Below are 19433 nucleotides of genomic sequence, written 5' to 3' on the forward strand. Positions count from 1 at the left end.
ATAACTTCATTCTGGGATGAGTGTCGTCAGAATTACATTTTATAGAATAAATCTATTTTTAACATAGTTTCTAGGATTTTTTACAAAATGTATATATTTCATTTTTTTATCTAGATTATTTTCTGAACTTTCTAGGGAAAGGAAAATCTGTCTTTGATTTATCAAATTAATGTGAAGTTATTTTTATGGTGGTTATAAATACCTGAAAATAGGGGTTTATAGTGGAAACGGACTTTTTAATAGAATTCTTCATTTTTTCATGACTGATGCTGTTAATGTGTATATTGGTATGAACAGATAACATTTTTACATATAGTGTTTACATATTTTCATTGAGCTAAAATCAATCAGAAATTACACATTTGTGATAATTTGGGTGTATGAATCTTTCTTTTCTCTCCCTTTGTTCACCTGTATCAACTAGAGCAGGAGTGGGAAACCTAAGGCCCAAGGGACAGATGAGGCCCCCAGATTACTTGGATCTGGCCCCCTAACCTCAGGGTTCCCCACCACCAAGCATTGGAGAGCCCACGCTGGTGCTCCAGTTCCCCTGCTGCCCGACTGCAGAGCTGGAGCACACAAAATGTACTGACCTGAGCTTCCCCCTAGTGTCTGATGTTTGAGGGGAACGCAGGGAGCGTCTCTTCTCAGTCAGGGGCCATGTCATCGAGAGTTTGTTTTTCTTTTGTTTTTCTCACTTGTGTGCGGCAGCTGACTGGTTTTTCTGTAGGTCAGCAGCCTTCAACCCGAAAAAGATTCTCCGCTCCTGAACTAGAGGACACCTTGAGTGTACTTTGCACGCAAATAAGAGTGGAACAAGTGGCTTGTTACATGAGGGAAACATGTACTTTGCTGTTTTGGATTGAAGAATACATTAAATTTAAATCATTTAAACTTATATTTTTTTATTTGAATCTCTGCCCGAAACAGAAAGAATCAATATGTACTATTAGCGTGGATGACCTTCATTGAGGTGCCTTCTCTTTAGTTTTGCTTTAAATCAAAAGCTAAATATCCATTACCACCACCAGGAGGATGGTCGAGAGAGAGATTTGGGGCTTCCATATCAATGTTTCTGATTGCTAGGTAGGAGAGCTAAGATTTAATTTCCAACAGTCCTTCTTTGTGGCGTTAACATGGCATGCAGTTAACTGTGTCAGGAAATGTCTTGTAACATCAGAGGGAGATTAAACCAGAGGGAGATATGAATTTTAATTTAGTACAGTGTTTCTTAAACCTTTTAAGACCGAGGAACACCAAACAATTTTTTTTTTATGAGGAACACCAAGGATTTTTTTGTTGAGTGCAAAAAAAAAGGGGAGGGGGGTCGGGTGGAAAGTTATTGAGCAAAAAAGGGGTGGCCATTTTGAACTCTGTTGTTCTCGACGGCACACTTCTGACTGCCTCGCGGCAACCGGTGTGCCGCAGAACACAGTTTAAGAAACATTTGATTTAGTAAGTTCCTGTGTCTTCCTTAGAAGTAAAGAGTATGCTGTGATGCCACCAATCACAGGTTCAGTATTTGTTCAGTATTTATCAGGGAACAGCTGTGATGTCATAGTCATTTTTTCTCTCTCGAACTACTAAGATGCTTTTTATTTAAAATCAGAGGGGTAGCTGTGTTAGTCTGAATCTGCAAAAGCGACGAGGAGTCCTGTGGCACCTTATAGACTAACTGAAGTGTAGGAGCATAAGCTTTCGTGGGCAAAGACCCACTTCGTCAGATGCATGTACTGGAAATTTCCAGAGGCAGGTATAAATATGCAGGCCAGGATCAGGCTGGAGATGAAGAGGTGGATCCAATCAAGGAGGATGAGGCCCACTTCTAGCAGCTGATCTGGAGGTGTGAATTCCAAGAGAGCAGAAGCTGCTTTTGTAGTTAGCGAGCCATTCACAGTCTTTGTTTAATCCAGAGTTGATTGTGTCAAACTTAAAGATGAACTGTAGCTCAGCAGTTTCTCTTTGAAGTCTGGTCCTGAAGTTTTTTTGCTGCAGGATGGCTACTTTTAGATCTGCAATTGTGTGTCCAGGAAGATTGAAGTGTTCCCCTACAGGTTTTTGTATGTTGCCATTCCTAATATCAGATTTGTTTCCATTGATTCTTTTACGTAGGGACTGTCCAGTTTGGCCGATGTATATAGCAGTGGGGCATTGTTGGCACATGATGGCATATATTACGTTGGTAGATGTGCAGGAGAATGTACCAATGACAGTATGCCTGATCTCGTTAGGTCCTGTGATGGTGTTGCTGGTGTAGATATGTGGGCAGAGTTGGCACCGAGGTTTGTTGTGCAAGGATTGGTTCCTGAGTTTGAGTTATTATGGTGCGGTGTGTAGTTGCTGGTGAGAATATGCTTCAGGTTGGTGGGTTGTCTGTGGGCAAGGACCGGCCTACCTCCCAAGGCCTGTGAAAGCGAGGGATCATTGTCCAGGATGGGTTATAGATCACTAATGATGCATTGGAGAGGTTTTAGCTGGGGACTGTAGGTGATGGCCAGTGGTGTTCTGTTGGTTTCTTTCTTGGGCTTGGCCCGTATCAGGAGGCTTCTGGGTACACGTCTGGCTCTGTCGATCTCTCCCCTCACTTCCTCGTGTGGGTATCGCAGTTTACAGAATGCTTGTTGAAGATCTTGTAGGTGTAGGTCTCTGTCTGAGGGGTTGGAGCATATGCGGTTGTACCTCAGTGCTTGGCTGTAAACAATGGATCGTGTGGTGTGTCCGGGATGGAAACTGGAGGCATGCAGGTAAGTATAGCGGTCGGTAGGTTTTCGGTATACAGTGGTATTGATATGACCATCACTTATTTGTATCGTGGTGTCCAGGAAATGCTCTTTCGAAAAAAGGCGTTCTTGAATGCCAACAGGGCTTTTTAGAAAGAGAGCATCCAGACTCACTCGCTGCTTTCTTTCGAAAAAGCGGCTTGCTTTTTTGAAAGTTCCGCTTGCAGTCTAGATGCTCTTTTTCGAAAGAGGCTTTTTCAAAAGTATCTTTTGAAAAATCCTCTTTCGAAAGAGGCTTGCAGTCTAGACATAGCCTTGGTGCACAGCTAATCTTAGAAAAGGTATACATTTGCTACATAGTACTGATGTTTCTTTTACTGATAAATTACTTAGCTTTTTTACTTATGCACGTATACAGTGAATGGTGCTGAAATTAATTCTAGTTATCAAAGAGATGAATGACACAATGAGTTCTTATGTGCTGTGTTTGGAGACTCTGAGAAACACTGGTACTGAGCACACTATTCTGTTTTTTCAAATGTTTCCTGGTTTTCTGTTAGCTTTCAGTCTTTCATGGGTCATTCAACACACACTACCTTGGATGACTTCTTTTAGCTGCCATCTGCCAATCAAAATGAAGTGGATGCTTTCTAGCAAGCAGAGAAAATAAGCTTTCTTTATTTGAAATTGGCCGCATTTTCTGTTGAAAACATTCTTGCATTTCCTTTAATTCCTAACCCTGTTCTGGCCTTAGCCACGGGAGGTGAGGAGGGAAGTTTGGGGGGGGGATGAGCAGCTGATAAAACAAAGGGAGGACCCAAATGAAATCAATACAGTGAACTAAGAACCATAAATAGAAACTATGTTCAAGCCTGGACAATACAACTGCTTTTGTGCTAAAGAAGGAAAAGTTAACACATCTAAAACCTGCCCTCTCCAATAGCTTCTGAAGCTGTATTCACATTACATAAAATTAATTTTTTCTTTTTATTTAATCAAATAACCCTTATATTTAACGGCTATTTTGGAGGAAAACATCAGGAATGTGATTGGCATATAAGCTTTGTAACAAAAGTATTGATGTGTAATTACTTTTAATATTGACATGACTAGAGCAGTATTTTGATAGTTAGTAGTTCAATAATTAGAAAATATATTTGAAGAGTAAACTACAACATAAGAATGGCCATACTAGGTCAGACCGAAGGTCCATCTAGCTCAGTATCCTATCTTCTGACAGTGGCCAATGCCAGATGCCCCAGAGAAAGTGAACAGAACAGGTAATCATCACGTGATCCCTCTCCTGTCATCTGATTCCAGCTTCTGACAAACAGAGGCTAGGGAACACCATTCCTACTCATCCTGGCTAAAAGCCGCTAATGGTCCTAACCTCCATGAATCCATCTAGAGAAAGCCAAGGTAGGGGATGTTAAAATGTGTTTATTTTGGTAAGTGTGTATTCACTGACATTTTCAATGGTTACACATTTACACTCACCAGGGGATGGTTCCATGGGAGCCAGTGCATGTGGGGAGCTCAGCCTCCTCCACGCTTTTGCCTCTGTAAAAGCCGGCTCCTCACGATCACTAGCTCCTGCCTGCGCCCCTCTCCCCCCATGCTGCTGCCTCTGTATCAGAGGCAGCAGCACAGAGTGGAGGGGGTGCTACATTTAACTGTGAAGGTTAACTGATGAGCCCAGACACATTAGTTAACCATTTACACATATGCACTAGAACATCCATAATTAAAGGTGTGTGCAGGAAATTCTACTGCATTTTTGGTGGAGCTGTGAGGATCTCATACTTTCCTCTTGCTTTTCCAAACTTAGACTAACCTTCTCTCCATCCATCGAGGGCTAATTGTGCTTATAACAGGTCTAGGTGGAGCTTTTCCCTCTAAATCACATTGCTGCTCCTCCACAGTGACTCATATTCTGAGACTAAATAAAGCTGTAAAGCATCAGTAGGCTCACCTGGTCTTTATGATTTTTCCACTATATTCCTCCTAAACAATTTGTTATGCCCCGTCCTTTCCCAGAACATAGTCTTTCTAGTTGGGCGTGCCCCTCCTTCAGCAAAATTATGGAAGACAACTCCCAGACTGGATGTGTTGCTGTGTTGGAGTCAAATTCATCCCCAGTTTTCTAGCTTAGTGTCCCTACATAAGAACACACTTAAGAACAGCCATAGTAGGTCACACTAAAGATCTTTCTACCCCAATATCCTGTCTTCTGACAGTGGCCAATGCCAGACGCCCCAGCAGGAGTGAACAGAATAGGTAGCCATCAAATGATCCCTCTTCTGTCACCTATATCCAGCCTCTGACAAAGAGAAACTAGGGACACCATTCCTACCCATGCTGGCTAATAAGTATTGATGGATCTAACCTCCATGAATTTATCTAGTTCTTTTTTGAATCCTGTTGAAGTCCTGATCTTCACATGGATAAGGAGTTCTGCAGGTTGACTGTGTGGTCCATGAAGAAATACTTCCTTTTGATTGTTGTAAACCTGTTATTTACCCCTCTGATGTTATAGGGCATTTCCTGCTATGGTTAATTGCATGACATGTGAATGCTACAAAGAAGGACAACTGTGGGAAATGAAATCTTAGGCCTCCTACCTAGCAGTCAGAAACATTGGTATGGAAGCCCAAATCTCTCTTTTGATCATCCTCACATTGGTGTCAGTGGGTATTTAGCTATTGATTTAAATCAAAATCAGATTGTGCTCCTGATGTAGCCTACAGAATATTGATATTTGCTTTGGAATAGATTGTAGCTCTTTGTGAGTTTGTTCCTGTCCTTTCCACATTAGAAGTGTGTGCTCTCCAGCGCTGGAAGTTTTTCCCCTTAGCAGTACCCGTAGGGGAGCACTGTTAGCAACCTAAGTTCCCTCTAGGGGACGCACCTGCGTGGGTGTGCACAAAGAATTTTAAACCCACCCATCTCCTCAGCAGAGCCATTCAGCAACACTCCTCTTCCTGGTTCTTGGAAGATAAATGAGGGTGGTGGAAGGGTGGGGGGCTAGGACTGCCTGGTGGCTGCTCACCTGCTCCCACGGCGGGGCCATATGGCAGCTCTGGCACCTCGGTGTACGGGGCAGATACTCACCATATGGCCCTGCCCTAAGAGCACCTGGGCAGCTGCCACCCGACTCTGGCCCCAGCTTCAGCCTTCACCAGGGTTGGTGCTGCAGCCAGGGTGGACCATGTGGTGGCTGCTGCTGCTGTGCCTGGGGGCCATGGACCAGATGGCAGCTGCTGCCAGGGCTAAGGGCCCTGTGGCAGTGGCAAGTGCTGCTGCCGCTGAGACCCTGCCACGTGAGCAGCCGAGCATCCACCATGTGGCTCTGGCCTCAACACTTCTCCAGGACTGGAGCTGTGGGCTGGGCCACATGGTGGCTTCTTGGCTGCTCCTGTGGTAGGCGGCTGTTGGAGCTGCGGCTGCAGTGTGGCTGCTCCTGGGGCCAAGACTATGAAAAAGGTTGGCCCCAGTAAGGTCCCTTAAGAGTCCTTCTTATACATGGCTGAAAAACATTTGCAGCAAAGACCTGAACAAAAACTCAAAAGCAGACCCTTTTATTATACCTTATCCTGTATCAAAATCAGAAACAAACTTCAGGTTCATGAATAGGAGCCAAATGATCCTCAAATACCCCTTCATTTTCAATCAGGGGCAGTAGCAGGGGTATTCTAATGTGTGTGCCTTTTATTGCTCTCAACATAACATTACCGAGGATGCATGTTACAAAGCCAACAGTGGTAGTTCACAGAGACAGCAAATCAGCTCTTTTGACAAATTTGAGTTATATAAATGCACAGTGAAATTTTCCTACTATAAGTAGGAAAATACTGGAGCCCAACAGCCAAGCAGAAAGGAGGCTCGGACGAAGCTCCAGAGGCAATGGAGAGCGTTACCCTGCCAACCCCAGCGGGATGACTGGGTTGGGCCACTGGGACCAATGCCATGCCCTGGGGATTTTTCCAGGCCACCGCAACCCTTGCAGGAGCCCTGTAGTTATAAGAGGCTGCAGAGACCCCTGCTAAGGCCTATCTGGGACCCCCAGAACCCAGATGAGCCTGGAAGAATGGGCTGGACCCCTTGGACCTCTGCCTGAGCCACCTCTGGAACTTATGGACACCCTGCCAGCTCCTCCAGCCCCCGCAGAGCTTGCCAACCAGACATGTACCCAGGTAGGACCCCAGGGGAACCAGGAGATAGCCCGGGGGGCCGACCTAGTGTCGGCTGAGAACATATAGGTCAGCTTGGCTGCAGATTGTGGTTCGGACCCCTGCTAGCTCACTTGCTGGACCGGCATGTTTTGGCCAAGAGCCCCACCGACTCGGTGGCAGCTGGTGCTGCTACTGTTAGGGCCCTGGCTGGGACACAGTGGAGCAGGTGGGCTTCTGTCCCTCTTGCCACCCTTTTCCCTCGGGTGACAGGTTCCCACTGAAGGCAGAAACCACCTGCGCCTGTCGGCTTTCTGTCAGCAAGGAGACGCAACCCCTGGCATAGCCTGCAGACAGGTCTGCACCTGGGAACCCTTTGTGTTACTTAACTGTTTGTTTGTTCACCCATGCTGATCCCAGGGCCTGGTTCAAAGACTGCTGTTGGTGGTGTGTTCACCCCACCTGCCCCCGCAACGGGGCTCTGAGACTAGTTGTAGGGAGGCAGAATTGGGCCCTTGTTTAAGTCAACGGGCCAGTTTTCTGTCCTAAACCTCAAGACAACAGGGGAGGTGCCTCAGAGCCCAACACATTTGGAGGACCTGGCTTTCTATCTGGAGTGGACCTAACCATTCTGCAAGTTTATCCAGTCCTTCATTGCTATAGCGGATAGGATGAAGGGACTCCCAGTTTCATCACAAAGGATTTTCATTTGGATCACCTTTCTGCACACGGACCTGCTATGAACTGCTGGTGCCAGTCTTCAGAGCCCATTCGGTCAGGGCCAGGGCATAATTGACAGCTTTCCTGGTGCATGTACCAATCCAGAACATCTTTGGGCTGCACATTCACATCTCTGGACACCATAACTCAGCAACCCCGGGTTGATGCTGGGTTTGGTAGAGCTGCGCTTCAATCTTCATGGCCATAAACTCCTTGGATACAGCTTGGAGTCACCTAATGTGGAATGGGATATGAGCAAGCATTTGAAGAAAAGACCGTTACCTTTCTGTAACTGTTGGGGTTTGAGATGTGTTGCTCATGTCCATTCCAGGACATGCCCTCCTTTAACATTCTTGGGGTTTCCAGCAAGAAGCAATTGGGGAGGGGGAAGAGGAGAGCGCATGTGTGGCATCTTTTATACCAGGGATGGGCAGCCACAAATAATGGGTGAGCCACATGAGTGGCCATCCTTCATTTTCCACCCACTGCCCCGTCTGCTCCCTCTACTCCATGTGCCATTGGAGCCCCACATTTACCTGCTTCTTCCCCTCTATCCCAGCACTTTTGGAGCACATAAACTCCATCCCTGCTCTATCCACCATGAACAACTTATTCGTGGTCTTCCAACTCTGGGAGGGAGGGAAAGGAGCAGAGACGGAGCACGAAACATGATTTGCTGAGAGGGAGGAGGGAAGCATAGGAAGTGCAGGTCTTTAGTGCCCTGGTGCCCAGCAGTGAATGGGGGAGGGGCACAGCCAGCGTGTCCGCAGGCCACAGATGGGGTCCCAGTGGGCATTATGCAGGCTGCAAGATTGCCTAACAATGCCTTATATTGTGCCATGAATACACGACTTCAAGGATCACTAGAGGCACTCCCTTAAGGGTACTGCTAAGGGAAAACATTTCTGGCATCGGTGCATGTGGCGAGCACACACACCAAATGTGTTCTGTGTGTCCATTCCACATGTTGAAGAACACCACTTTTGGAAAAGTAACTGTCTTTTACTGCTAGTCACATGAAGGCCGAGGTTGTAGCTTTGGATATCAGATTCCCAAATAATGGGATTTATATCATGTAACAAGTTGGAAGTGCTATTGCTCTTGTTGGGACATACTTGTTATGAGTTACATCTGTGGCAAATTCAACACGCACACAACTGCTAAGCACCTGCAGGGTGAATTTTTTTTTAAGTAAAGGCTGACACAATTTTTGTTTTGTGAAATTTTGATTGATGAAAACAGAAGTCCATTTCTTCCTCTTGGACAGTAGTGCTCAACTTTCCAGACTACTGTGTCTCTTTCAGGAGTCTGATTTGTTTTGTATACCCCCAAGTTTCACCTCACTTGAACACTACTTGCTTACAAAATTAGACATAAAGATACAAAAGTGTCACAGTACCCTATTGCTGAAAAATTAGTTCCTTTCTCATTTTTACAATATAATTAAAAAATAAAATTAAATCAATTGGCATATAAATATTATACTTACATTTAAGTGCATAATATATAGAGCACTATAGACAAGTCATATGAAATTTTAGTTTCTACTGACTTTACTAGTGCCTTTTATGTAGTCTGTTATAAAATTAGGCAAATATCTAGATAACTTGATGTATCCCCTGGGAGACCTCTTTGTATCCTCATAGTACATGTATGCTTGGTTGAAAACCATTGCCCTAGGGTATTTCAGTAATACATTGTTATTAAAAATAAACAACATTTGGATTTTAAAAGACAAGAAATGAGTCAGAGTTAAATACATAGGATAACAAAATACCCACAATTGGAAAAACCACAAAAAATCTTCAAAAGAAAGACTTGAAGTCTTTTATCAAACATCAGAGGAATAAGCTTGTGTTCTTAGAATCTAATTGAAAGGGATTTTCCAAAGGGACGCTAGAGATTAAAACGTCCAGCCTGAACTTTTAAGCTTTTCTACCTGAGGTGTAATATGTATTTTAAAAAAAATCTGCACATGAAAGGGTGTTAGTCATTATAAGTATTGTGTATTACATTAATCCTGAAGACTTTATTTTGATTATAAACCTTGATTTTCTTGGTTTCATATCTCACACCTTTGAAATTGCAGCCAGTTGCATATAGGTTACTAGACTAGTTTAGAATTTTTCCTCTTTTTCTTTTTTAATACCAAAGCTTATTTTTCAGAGGTTTATTTTAATTTTAGACAGTGCAATGAAATAGATTTAATTTTATTTTAGGATGTGATGCCTCTTCTAATTTTCAGAGGAAAAAAACACCATATATTTAAAATAAACACTACTCAGAGTTAAGTAGTAACACTAGGCTTTATCTTCCTTCTGAATTCAAAAGTGCTATTTTTCATGAGGCAAATAGGCCCACTTGGTAATATTAATTTTCATAAACACATATTTGAACGGCAGGTACCAACACTACTGTACAAGGTGCTAGAAATGTTTCACTGCATACTCAAAGAAACAAAAAGTTTCCACACAGCTATTAGTTTACTGGAGCTATTCTTTAGAGTCAAAGGATAGCTGGTGTTTAAGTTGTTCAGAAAATAAAATGTATTTCCTCTCTATACACACAATGGTGATCTCGTTATACCATTGCTATTCCCAGCCTGGGTCCAGAGCCCAAAAGCTTTACAGCATAAGATTGAGAACCCACCTCCAGTCCCTTTCTATGTTAGTGTTAACCATCTCATTAGGTCATGTATGCATTTAGTTTGTAAGCTCCTCAGTATAGGGATAATTTCTTTTTAATTGTATAGTGAGGGGCCTAGCAGGACTCTGGGGCTCCCTAAAAGAATAGAAATGAACGGGAAGGTCAGTTGATTTCTACTAGTGTACATATGTGTAAAATGTCAGTTTTCATTTTTAAAATCTTTACTGCACATCTATGTGTCATAGTACAGTTTTTAGACCCTGTTTGAACCTTTCTTCAACAAAGCCATAATTCTCCTAAATGTTCCCAGGTAGAGATTTTGCAGTGGACTTGGATAAGGTTATCAAACTCATTTTTAGTTGTGGCCTTCAGACAGGAAAGGCTTAGAGCGGTAGTTCATTTCCTCACTCAGGCTTCAGTAGATGAGCTTTTTGGCACATAATTGTGGTCTATGGTTTTATGCTTTTTGGCAAGTAGAGTTAGCAAACGTGTTAGTCCAGATCCTCAGCTGGTATAAATTGATTTCAGTGCAGCTCCAACAGTGTACACGAGCAGAAGATTTGGCTACATGGGCTTTAAAACTGTAATATATTATTAGGTTGTCACTAGGCTACATTTCAAGTCTAGATTTAATTTGAATAGTGAATAAATACAGAGGGCAACTTCTTACTCAGCAGTTTATGCTTTGTATCTTCAATCATACCTTTAACGCCATATTTTTGTGACTTTAGTCACAGAAATAAAGATTTACTAGTCTTTATTCCTCTTAACTCTATAGTCTCTGTAGTGTTGAGAGCGTTAGAGTTAGATTCTCTCTTATCCAGTACATCAGAACTGTTAACGAAATTCCAGTTCCATGTTTTGCCTTCACTTACTCATGTGTCATCAAGTGCAATGCTATAACAGAATTTAGATGGCAGAATCTTTATTGTTGTGATGTATTCTTTAGGCTGTGTCAATTCCAACAGTGTGCTTGGTAGCTTTCAAATACTGACTCTGGGCTCTGTGTGATGCTACCGCTTTGAAACGCCGCGGTGGCGGAGGAGTCCCCAGCTGACCCTGGGCTCTACGTGGCGCTTTCACCTTTGAAGCCCTAGGACTGCTGCTACACTTCAAAGGTGGACGTGCCCTGTAGACTAATCAAATAGTTGATGCAAAATGCATTGACTATTTGATTAGTCAGTTACCCCATTCTTAACATCCTCAGTGTACCTGAGCTAGGTTAGGTAACAATAATAGTGAAACCACTCAATTATATAACCAGGATTCTGGATGGCCAGAGCTAGTGCATGCAGCAGTTTGTTTCCTCAGTTTCGTTGCTGTTGTCTCTTTAGCACAGTGATGGGCAACCTGCCGGCCACTGTGGCTCCACCTGTGGCCCACGGACCTCCTGGCTGCCTGTCTCCCCCATGAGTTTCTGGGGCACTGGCATACTGGAGGCCTGCACTTCGTATATATCCCTATTCCCTCCCAGCACTTTCAGAGAAGCCGATTCACGCTTCCTCCCTGCTCCTCTTCCTCCTTCCCAGAGCTCGAGTGCTGTAAATCAGCTGTTTGTGGCATTCAGCTCTGGGAGGGAGTGAGAGAGGGAGGAAGGAGAGTGAAGATGGAATTTGTGCACTCCAAAAGTGCTGGGCAGGAGGGGAAGGAGCAGGTAAGTGCAGAGCTCTGATGCCCCAGTGTTCCAGAGGCGCATGAGAAAGAAGGGCCAGATGGGGCAGCGGGAGGCTGTGGGGCTGCAACTGGAACCTCAGTGGGACGTAAGCTGCTGAAGCCCAGTGCAGTGAAAGAGAGCCACTCATGGGGCCTATCCACTATTCGTGGTTTCCCATCCCTGCTCTATCAGGTATGTCTACATTAGGGATGTTAGCACATAGTTGTTTACACAATTAACCAATAACCCTGGGCTTATCGGTAAATCTTAACTACTACACTCACTAACTCCACCCTGGCTGCCTCTGTATCAGAGGCAGCAAGGAGGAAGGTGAGAGCCTGGTGCCTGTGGGGTGTTGGCTCCTTTGGTGCTGTCTGTGCCCCCTACTGCCTCCTACAAAAGCAGCAGTGTGGAGAGATGGGGGCAGGCAGGAGCACCCAGTGCTTGGGAAAGCCAGCTTAAAAACTGGCTCCCCACAAGCACCAGCTCCCACAGAGCCACCTGCCCCCTACGCTGTTGCCTCTTTATCAGAGGCAGTAGGAGGAGGCAGGCAGGAATCTGGATGATGATAATGGTCCTTTCTGGCTTTTAAATATAAATAGAGCCCGGTGCAAATACAAAATTGATATCTGCATCTGTATCTGCAAAAATGAGCTGTAGATAGCTGCATCCATGTCCACGGATGTGGATACCTGTGGATATAATCCATATAGTAACAGAATTGTGGGGCTCTTAACATAAGACTAACACTGAATGCTGCAAGCTGAGAGAGTCAAACCAGCATTCTATCTAACATATGCTGGTCCCCACTACTATAGTTGCTAAATAACTGCATTAAGCCTTGTTACTTTGAGTTTAAAGGGACATGGTCAATTTAAAAAAATCCAGATTTTAATAATGGGTTTTAAAAATCCATTTGATGTGTACCTGAAGTGGTTTATTTGGGTGGTAAATGTTCCCAGGCTAATATTTGAGACTGAACCAGAAATACCAGAGAACAGACCCATTAAGCATGGCTGGGAGACGTACTCCTGCAGTGCTAAGGTGCTCAGGCTGAGCTCTTGCTACAGAGGGTCTGCTGACTTTGCTGCTTCTGAGTCTTGTGTTGCAGAAGAAAGGAAGTGGACCCAATCTCTGTTGACTTTGCTGAGGGTGGGCACGGAGCATTTGGAAGGGAAGAGCATTGCCAGGTTCCTGGAGGTCCCCATCTTCCAAGTATGTGTGTGTGAAGTTGGACACCTGTCATACACATTTTCCTCCCCTATCCCACTTTACAGTGTAAAGGAGCACCCATGTCCTAGCCCTAGCCCCTATTGCAGGAGGTGAAGGTTTTCCTGCTATTTGTATGCTCCACCCCCACCCCACAGGGCCATGGATGATGAGTTCCCCAGGGAATTTAGTGAGATGTTGAGGGAGATCATTGCTTGAGGGGACAGCACTAGGCATGAGTTGTGAGGTGGAAGGCCTTTGTGTAGTATTAGGCTGGGAAGGACTCCAAGAGGAGGGCGTTAGTAAGTGATGGCAATGCCAGCAGGACATGGGCAGAGTAGGGTGAATTGTGTATGAGTAGGATGGGGAGTGTTTATGTAGGAGGATGGACTGGGAAATCAGGTGCTATATGAATTTGCTGGCTGTTGTCAAACTGAGGCATGGCTCGAATTTTGACAGTTAACAGGTGAAGCATAGTTTAAAAACAGTGATACCACTCTCCATAAAATGAGATTTAAAAATCAGACACAGTTAATCATATGCACGCAGATTGGGGGTGTTTCTCTCCTCAGTTATGTTTTTTCTACGGAGTGAGCAGATGGTGTTCATGTTCCTCTGAGACAAATGCACGAGCAGTGTAATGACACCACTTTTGTGACTAGAAGCTGCAAATATCAGGATGAGTATTTGCTGCAGTTTGTATAAGAACTGGAGTATGAAATGGTGTAAACTCTAGAAAGATCTGAAAGCCCATTTCATTTACATGACAATTATTTGACACTTTTAAGATGGGTAATCATTAACTTTTAAAAATTAATCACATTGTTAGAAAGATAAATTCATATCTGTTCTGTTGAATTCAAAATAAGGCTCACTGTGTGGGTGAGAAGTCTCTCCCATATAGTGGGAGGAACCAGTGTCTCTTCAGAAGAGTTTGCTGCAGTTCACAGCTGGTCATCTTCTACAAGCCTGATTTTTTTTTCTCTTAAGACTTGGAGATGGCCTATAACTAAGGTTTTATTCATGCTGTTCATAGAAGAGGGCAGCCAATTTACTTATCTGTATGTCACAAACACATTCACTCTCCATGCAACCGTTCACTCTAGTATATACTGTAGATATTGATTCTCATTGGTTTGTCTGTAGTATATTCAGGTGTTAAAGAGGAGCTAGTCTTTTTCTTTTAATTATAGTTGTAGAGCTAATTAAGTAGGTTTTAATCTATATGCGGTTGGTGGACAAAATTGAGGCATGCTTTCAAATACAATTATTTATCTTTCTGAAAGAAAATATATGTCCTGACACCTTTTAAAAGCCCAATAATAATTTCTCATTTCTTCCCCCGTTGCTTTGCTCACCATCATGTTATAAAATATGCACCTCAGCCAAAAGTCAAACACAGAACTTGGATGTAAAAGCAATGCAGGATATGTTATGGTGAGCATCATCGAGAAACTGATATAGTTCTGTGGTAAAAGTTGTAGTGGGATTTTGCCTTTGACAATCCTTAATTCTTAAATTCTTGTATGCAGTTGAAACATACTGACTTATTTAAAAACATGAAAAATGCAAAGCATTTTTAGAGGCCTGTGAATTTTTATTCACTGACATTTGTTCCATGAAAGAGAAATAAATCAAACAAAACACTTCAGAGTTATTTCATGTTTCTTCTCACTCACTAAATTTGTTCACCATTTAACACACAAGAGACAACACGCCCCAAACATCTCTTTGAAATAAGGAGATTATGAGTTTAGGTTCACCTCTTCCATTGGTGAAGGAAATTCTGTGCACTTAATAGCAAGGGCTGTAGATCAAGGCTTCAGATACCATCCCTGTGTTACTGGTCATGTAATTTAGTATAAAAAAATGACACATAACATTTCTAGCAGAGCTGTTGATCCAAAAAGCCATATTGCCTCTCAAAAAGATAAGGCATAATGTGTGTAGTTACATTCTCTGTTATTTAGAGTTTCTTCTGCATATGTAGTTCTACAAATTACTCTTGGGGGAATTCTTTGCCATTAATGTATATACAGAATTTCCTTTTTCCTGCAGAACTGGTGGTACAGAGTTACTGGATGCTGTTAAAGGCTAAAGGACCTAGCAGAGCCCATCTTGCAATTCTAGGACACTGCTGAGGGGAAGGAGAAGGGGAACTGGAGGATTCTGGGCAGCTGTAGTTCCCAGCACACCTTAAAGGAAAGAGGTGTGCAGGAGATAGAATACAAACCCAAGACCTAGCATCAAGCTCTTCCTTTGGATCCCTAGGTTCTGGGGTATGGAGGTGGGGATGAGGGGAGATGCAAGTGTAGGGGCAAGGGTGACACTCTGTGGCTGGGCTCTGGAGGAGAGAGGGTGCAGGTGTCTGTCATGTGAGGGCTCCTTTGATCTGCTTAAATCATGTCAGTTCATTATTATATTTGTGGCAATCAGTGTATATTACAATATGATTAGCTCTAGTAAGAGGGGAGACATTGGCAGAGCATTTGGTTCTGATATTAACTATTGTTTAATGAATGACAAATGGAGCTAGATTGTGTGTTGTATTTAATAACATTAAAAGAGCTGTATGGCTTGGAAGATAAGACACAGTATTGCACAGAATATCTGGGATCTTGGCTTGAATCCAAAATGATGTCCTAAATAAACGCATCACAAAACCACTACAGATCAACCCAGATTTATGTGAGTGACTTATAATAATCCTAGAGCAAAGCCAATGTTGTGATTAAATTAGCTCATGCATTTAGAAAGGTTTTTCCCTTCAGGTCAGACTTCTAAGCATAGGTGGGACCACAGAGAAGTTCACATTGTTGTGGATTGAAGTAAAACTTTTGGTATCTAGAATTTCATAACTTTTTATCTTTAACAAGCATAACTAAGAAAATAGGCAAACAATAAATTAAAATATAAAAAAAATTTAAGTAGTGCTACTGTGGGTAAGGATCTACTAATCTTATTATAAATAGCCATTTAAAATTTGACTTATTTTAGTGTGGAAGGGTTGAAATTTAGCCTACATGTTCTCAGACCTTATATAATATCTGGTTTGCTCTTAAAAGGTATTTATTAATAAGCTATTCTATAACAACACAATTAATTGTAATAAAAGAAAAATTTGAATTTGACAGACACTTGCTATATACTCACCCTCATTGCAGTATGCACACATGTGGCATTTGTGTGTGTGAATATGACTACTTATTATCCAGGTATCTTAATTTGAGAATTTTGTCCTACCTGTCTTTTTAATAACAATTTTAAAATCAGATTTTAGAAAAAGTTTTAACTGTCAGACTAAACAAATCTGTATTATAGGTATGCATAATAAAATGCAATGTAAATTCTATTATTTCAAATGGGAATGTGTGTTTAATTATTTCTTTATTTTAAATAAGACAGGAAAGTATTTATCCAGTACAGTAAATAAAAGTCTGAATTGACAGTCAATGTAGTCTTACTGCATATTTTAGGAATTTGATATGCAACAGATTTCTTGCAAAGAGATATTAAGGAGCCTGAAGAAAAATCAGTGGGCTAAGGTAACTCTACAATAGAAAAAGTAGTATTAGAGATCCCTGTATTGTTGATTTTATATTGATAATATACTAGTAAATGTTTTGCTACATTTGCCATTGTGTGTAATTTTCATTTATACATTTTCCGGTATTTCAGTAACCCAATATCTGTATTTGTTTTTCGCAGCATGACGTCTCACAGACTTTGCTCAAAGCAACTCTGGACAGTGTGGTTGAGGAGTGTGTCAGCTTTGTAGGAGTAGATATTAACATCTGCTCAGAAATTCTATTAAGGTGGGTAATTCCAGTAATTGCATGCCTCTAGATCACAGAGTCTCTGTTTAGTCTGTCATCCAACTCAAACTCAGCTGGAACAAATGGCTCTTGTGTTAAACTTACGATTACATGAAAATGTTATATTAAGACAGTATTTTCCTGGATTATTAACTGACAGTTTTTAGAAAGGGGAAAAGTATAGGTAAAAACTGTGTTTAAAGAAAAAGGTAAAAACTGCAAGGTAAAGCCACTCTTCTGAGGGGAAAAAATTATTTTCAAAGTAATAACACACAGCATGGAACAAACATCAGTAACAAATAATATGGCATCTATTATATATTTGAAAGAATTTGTGTGTCTGTATATGTGTGAGTCTATTCAAGTACGTCTCTTAAAAGGAAGAGCTAGGACCATCAAATTTGGTATGCAGCTTCCTCTTATAACTTAAAGCAAGGTCAGGGTTTAGTGGTTCCAGGACATTTGGATGTGCCTGGAATACTATTGCTTCTCCTAAAACAGAAAGGGAGGGGTCTGCTAGTAGGCACAGTTGTAGTGTATAATGACCACAGGGAGGCAGCAAGGGACTACAGACAGGGACTGGGACAGCTATAACCCTACTGAACCAGCAGGAAATGGGGGGGCTTGAGCTTCAGGGGCCAGATACAGGCCAGCCAGGAGCCACATCCAGCCCCCAGGCTTGAGGTACTCCACCCCGATCTAGACCAATGGACTGTTTAAAATAAACAGTGGGAGGGCACCATGCTCATAATCACAGAATAATGGAAATGTAGGACTTTATCTATCCAGTCCTCTCCCCTATGGCAGACTTAAGTATTATCTTCGGGACCCTCCTTGACAGGTGGTTGTCTAACCTGTTATTAAAAGCCTACAATGATAGACACTCCACAGCCTCCCTGGGCAATTTGTTTCAGTGCTTAACTATTTGGACAGTTGGGAATAGGGATGTCAATATGTAGTCAACTACATGATTAACTGATAAGCCAATGAACTTGGCTTGTTGAATACATGCACCCCCCGTTGCCTCTGTATCAGAGGCAGCAAAGTTGCTGGGGGGGGAGGGGGGAGGAGAGTGGGAAGCAGTGCCCATGAGGAGCTGACTTTAAGAAGGCTCCCCCTTGAGCACCAGATCCACTCCCATCCTGAAAGGTGAGGGGGGCAGGTGGGAGCCAATATGTGTAGGGAGCTGGCTTTCAAGCTAGCTCCCTGTACGTTCAGGCTCCACGAACCCGCAGCAAAAGGGGGCAGGCAGGAGCCCATGCTGGGGGAACTGCCTTAAAAGCTGGTTCCCCCAACACCCGCTACCATGATGATGCCCTCTCTCTTCCCCCCACGCTGCTGCCTCTATCACAGGCAGCAGCACGGGGAGGGGGAGGGAAAGGGGAGATGGGCGAGACTGTAGTGGCAGCAGCCCCTGTCCATGGGGGTCTGAGCTTCCCACAGACGGGCTGTTACTGCAGACCAGCCTCTGTCCATGGGGAGCTTGGATCACGGTGAACAGGGGCTGTTGCCACCCCACGCTGCTGCCTCTGTATTAGAGGTCGCAGCGCAGGCCGGAAAGCAGTCAGTCTGCGTGGGGAGCTGGTTTTCAAACTGGCTCTCCTGGCAGACTGGCTCCCTCCTACCACCCTGTGCTGCTGCCTCTGATATAGAAGCAGCAGCGCGAGGTTGCAGGGAGCTCCCCAGGAGTGGAGCCAGGAGCACACTGGCTGCTGTGCTCACCCCCCGGGGACTATCGAACAGTCGTTTAACCGCTAAGATTTCATGTGGTTACACAACTATTCAATTACACGATCTCTAACATCCCTAGTTAGGAAGTCTTTTCTAATATCTCACCTAAATCTCCCTTGCCATAATTTAAGCCCATTATTTATTGTTGTGTCCTCAGTTAAGGAGAACAATGTATCACTCTTCTTTTTATAACTAACTTTTATGTGCTTGAAGACTGTCATGTCCCCCCAGCCCAGTGAGCTCTTCTCCATACCAAACAAACCCTATATTCAATCTTTCTTTATAGGTTATGTTTTGTAGACCTTTAATCATTTTTGTTGCTCTCTTCTGGGCTTTTTCCGGTTTGTCTACAATTCTCCTAAACTGTGGTGTGTAGAACTGACACAGTTCTCCAGTTGAAAGCTTACCAGTGCTGAGTATAGTGTACAAATTATTTCTCAAGTGTTTCTCAACACTCCTGCAAATACATCCCAGAATTATACTCACTTTTTTATGTTACAGTATTATGTTGTTAACCTATCCTTAGTTTGTGATTCATTATAACACTGACTCTTTCTGAATTAGTAGCTCCTAGGCAATCATTTCTATTATGTAGTTATGAAATTGAATTTCTTCCTAATTATAGTATTTGCATTTTTCCCACTTGGAAATAGTGACCATAATATAATTATATTTAACCTCCGCGCGGTAGGAAAAACACCAACAGTAGCCCAACACTGTGGTATTTAATTTCAGAAAGTTGAACTACACAAAAATGAGGCCATTAGTT

General features: G+C 42.9%; 1 protein-coding gene across 4 annotated transcripts in view; it reads left to right on the forward strand.

Moving 5' to 3' along the window:
• The window catches only part of SRBD1 (S1 RNA binding domain 1), a 245431-nt gene that overhangs the window by 177669 nt on the left and 48329 nt on the right, over positions 1 to 19433 (forward strand). For all 4 annotated transcript variants that reach the window (XM_075925416.2, XM_075925414.2, XM_075925415.2 and 1 more), the window contains one exon: positions 16827 to 16933. In XM_075925416.2, the coding sequence (XP_075781531.2) occupies positions 16827 to 16933 (107 nt within the window). The remainder of the gene's footprint in view (positions 1 to 16826; positions 16934 to 19433) is intronic.

This window comes from Pelodiscus sinensis, chromosome 3 (assembly GCF_052426305.1).
Source record: "Pelodiscus sinensis isolate ZL-2025 chromosome 3, ASM5242630v1, whole genome shotgun sequence".
Taxonomy (NCBI): domain Eukaryota; kingdom Metazoa; phylum Chordata; order Testudines; family Trionychidae; genus Pelodiscus; species Pelodiscus sinensis.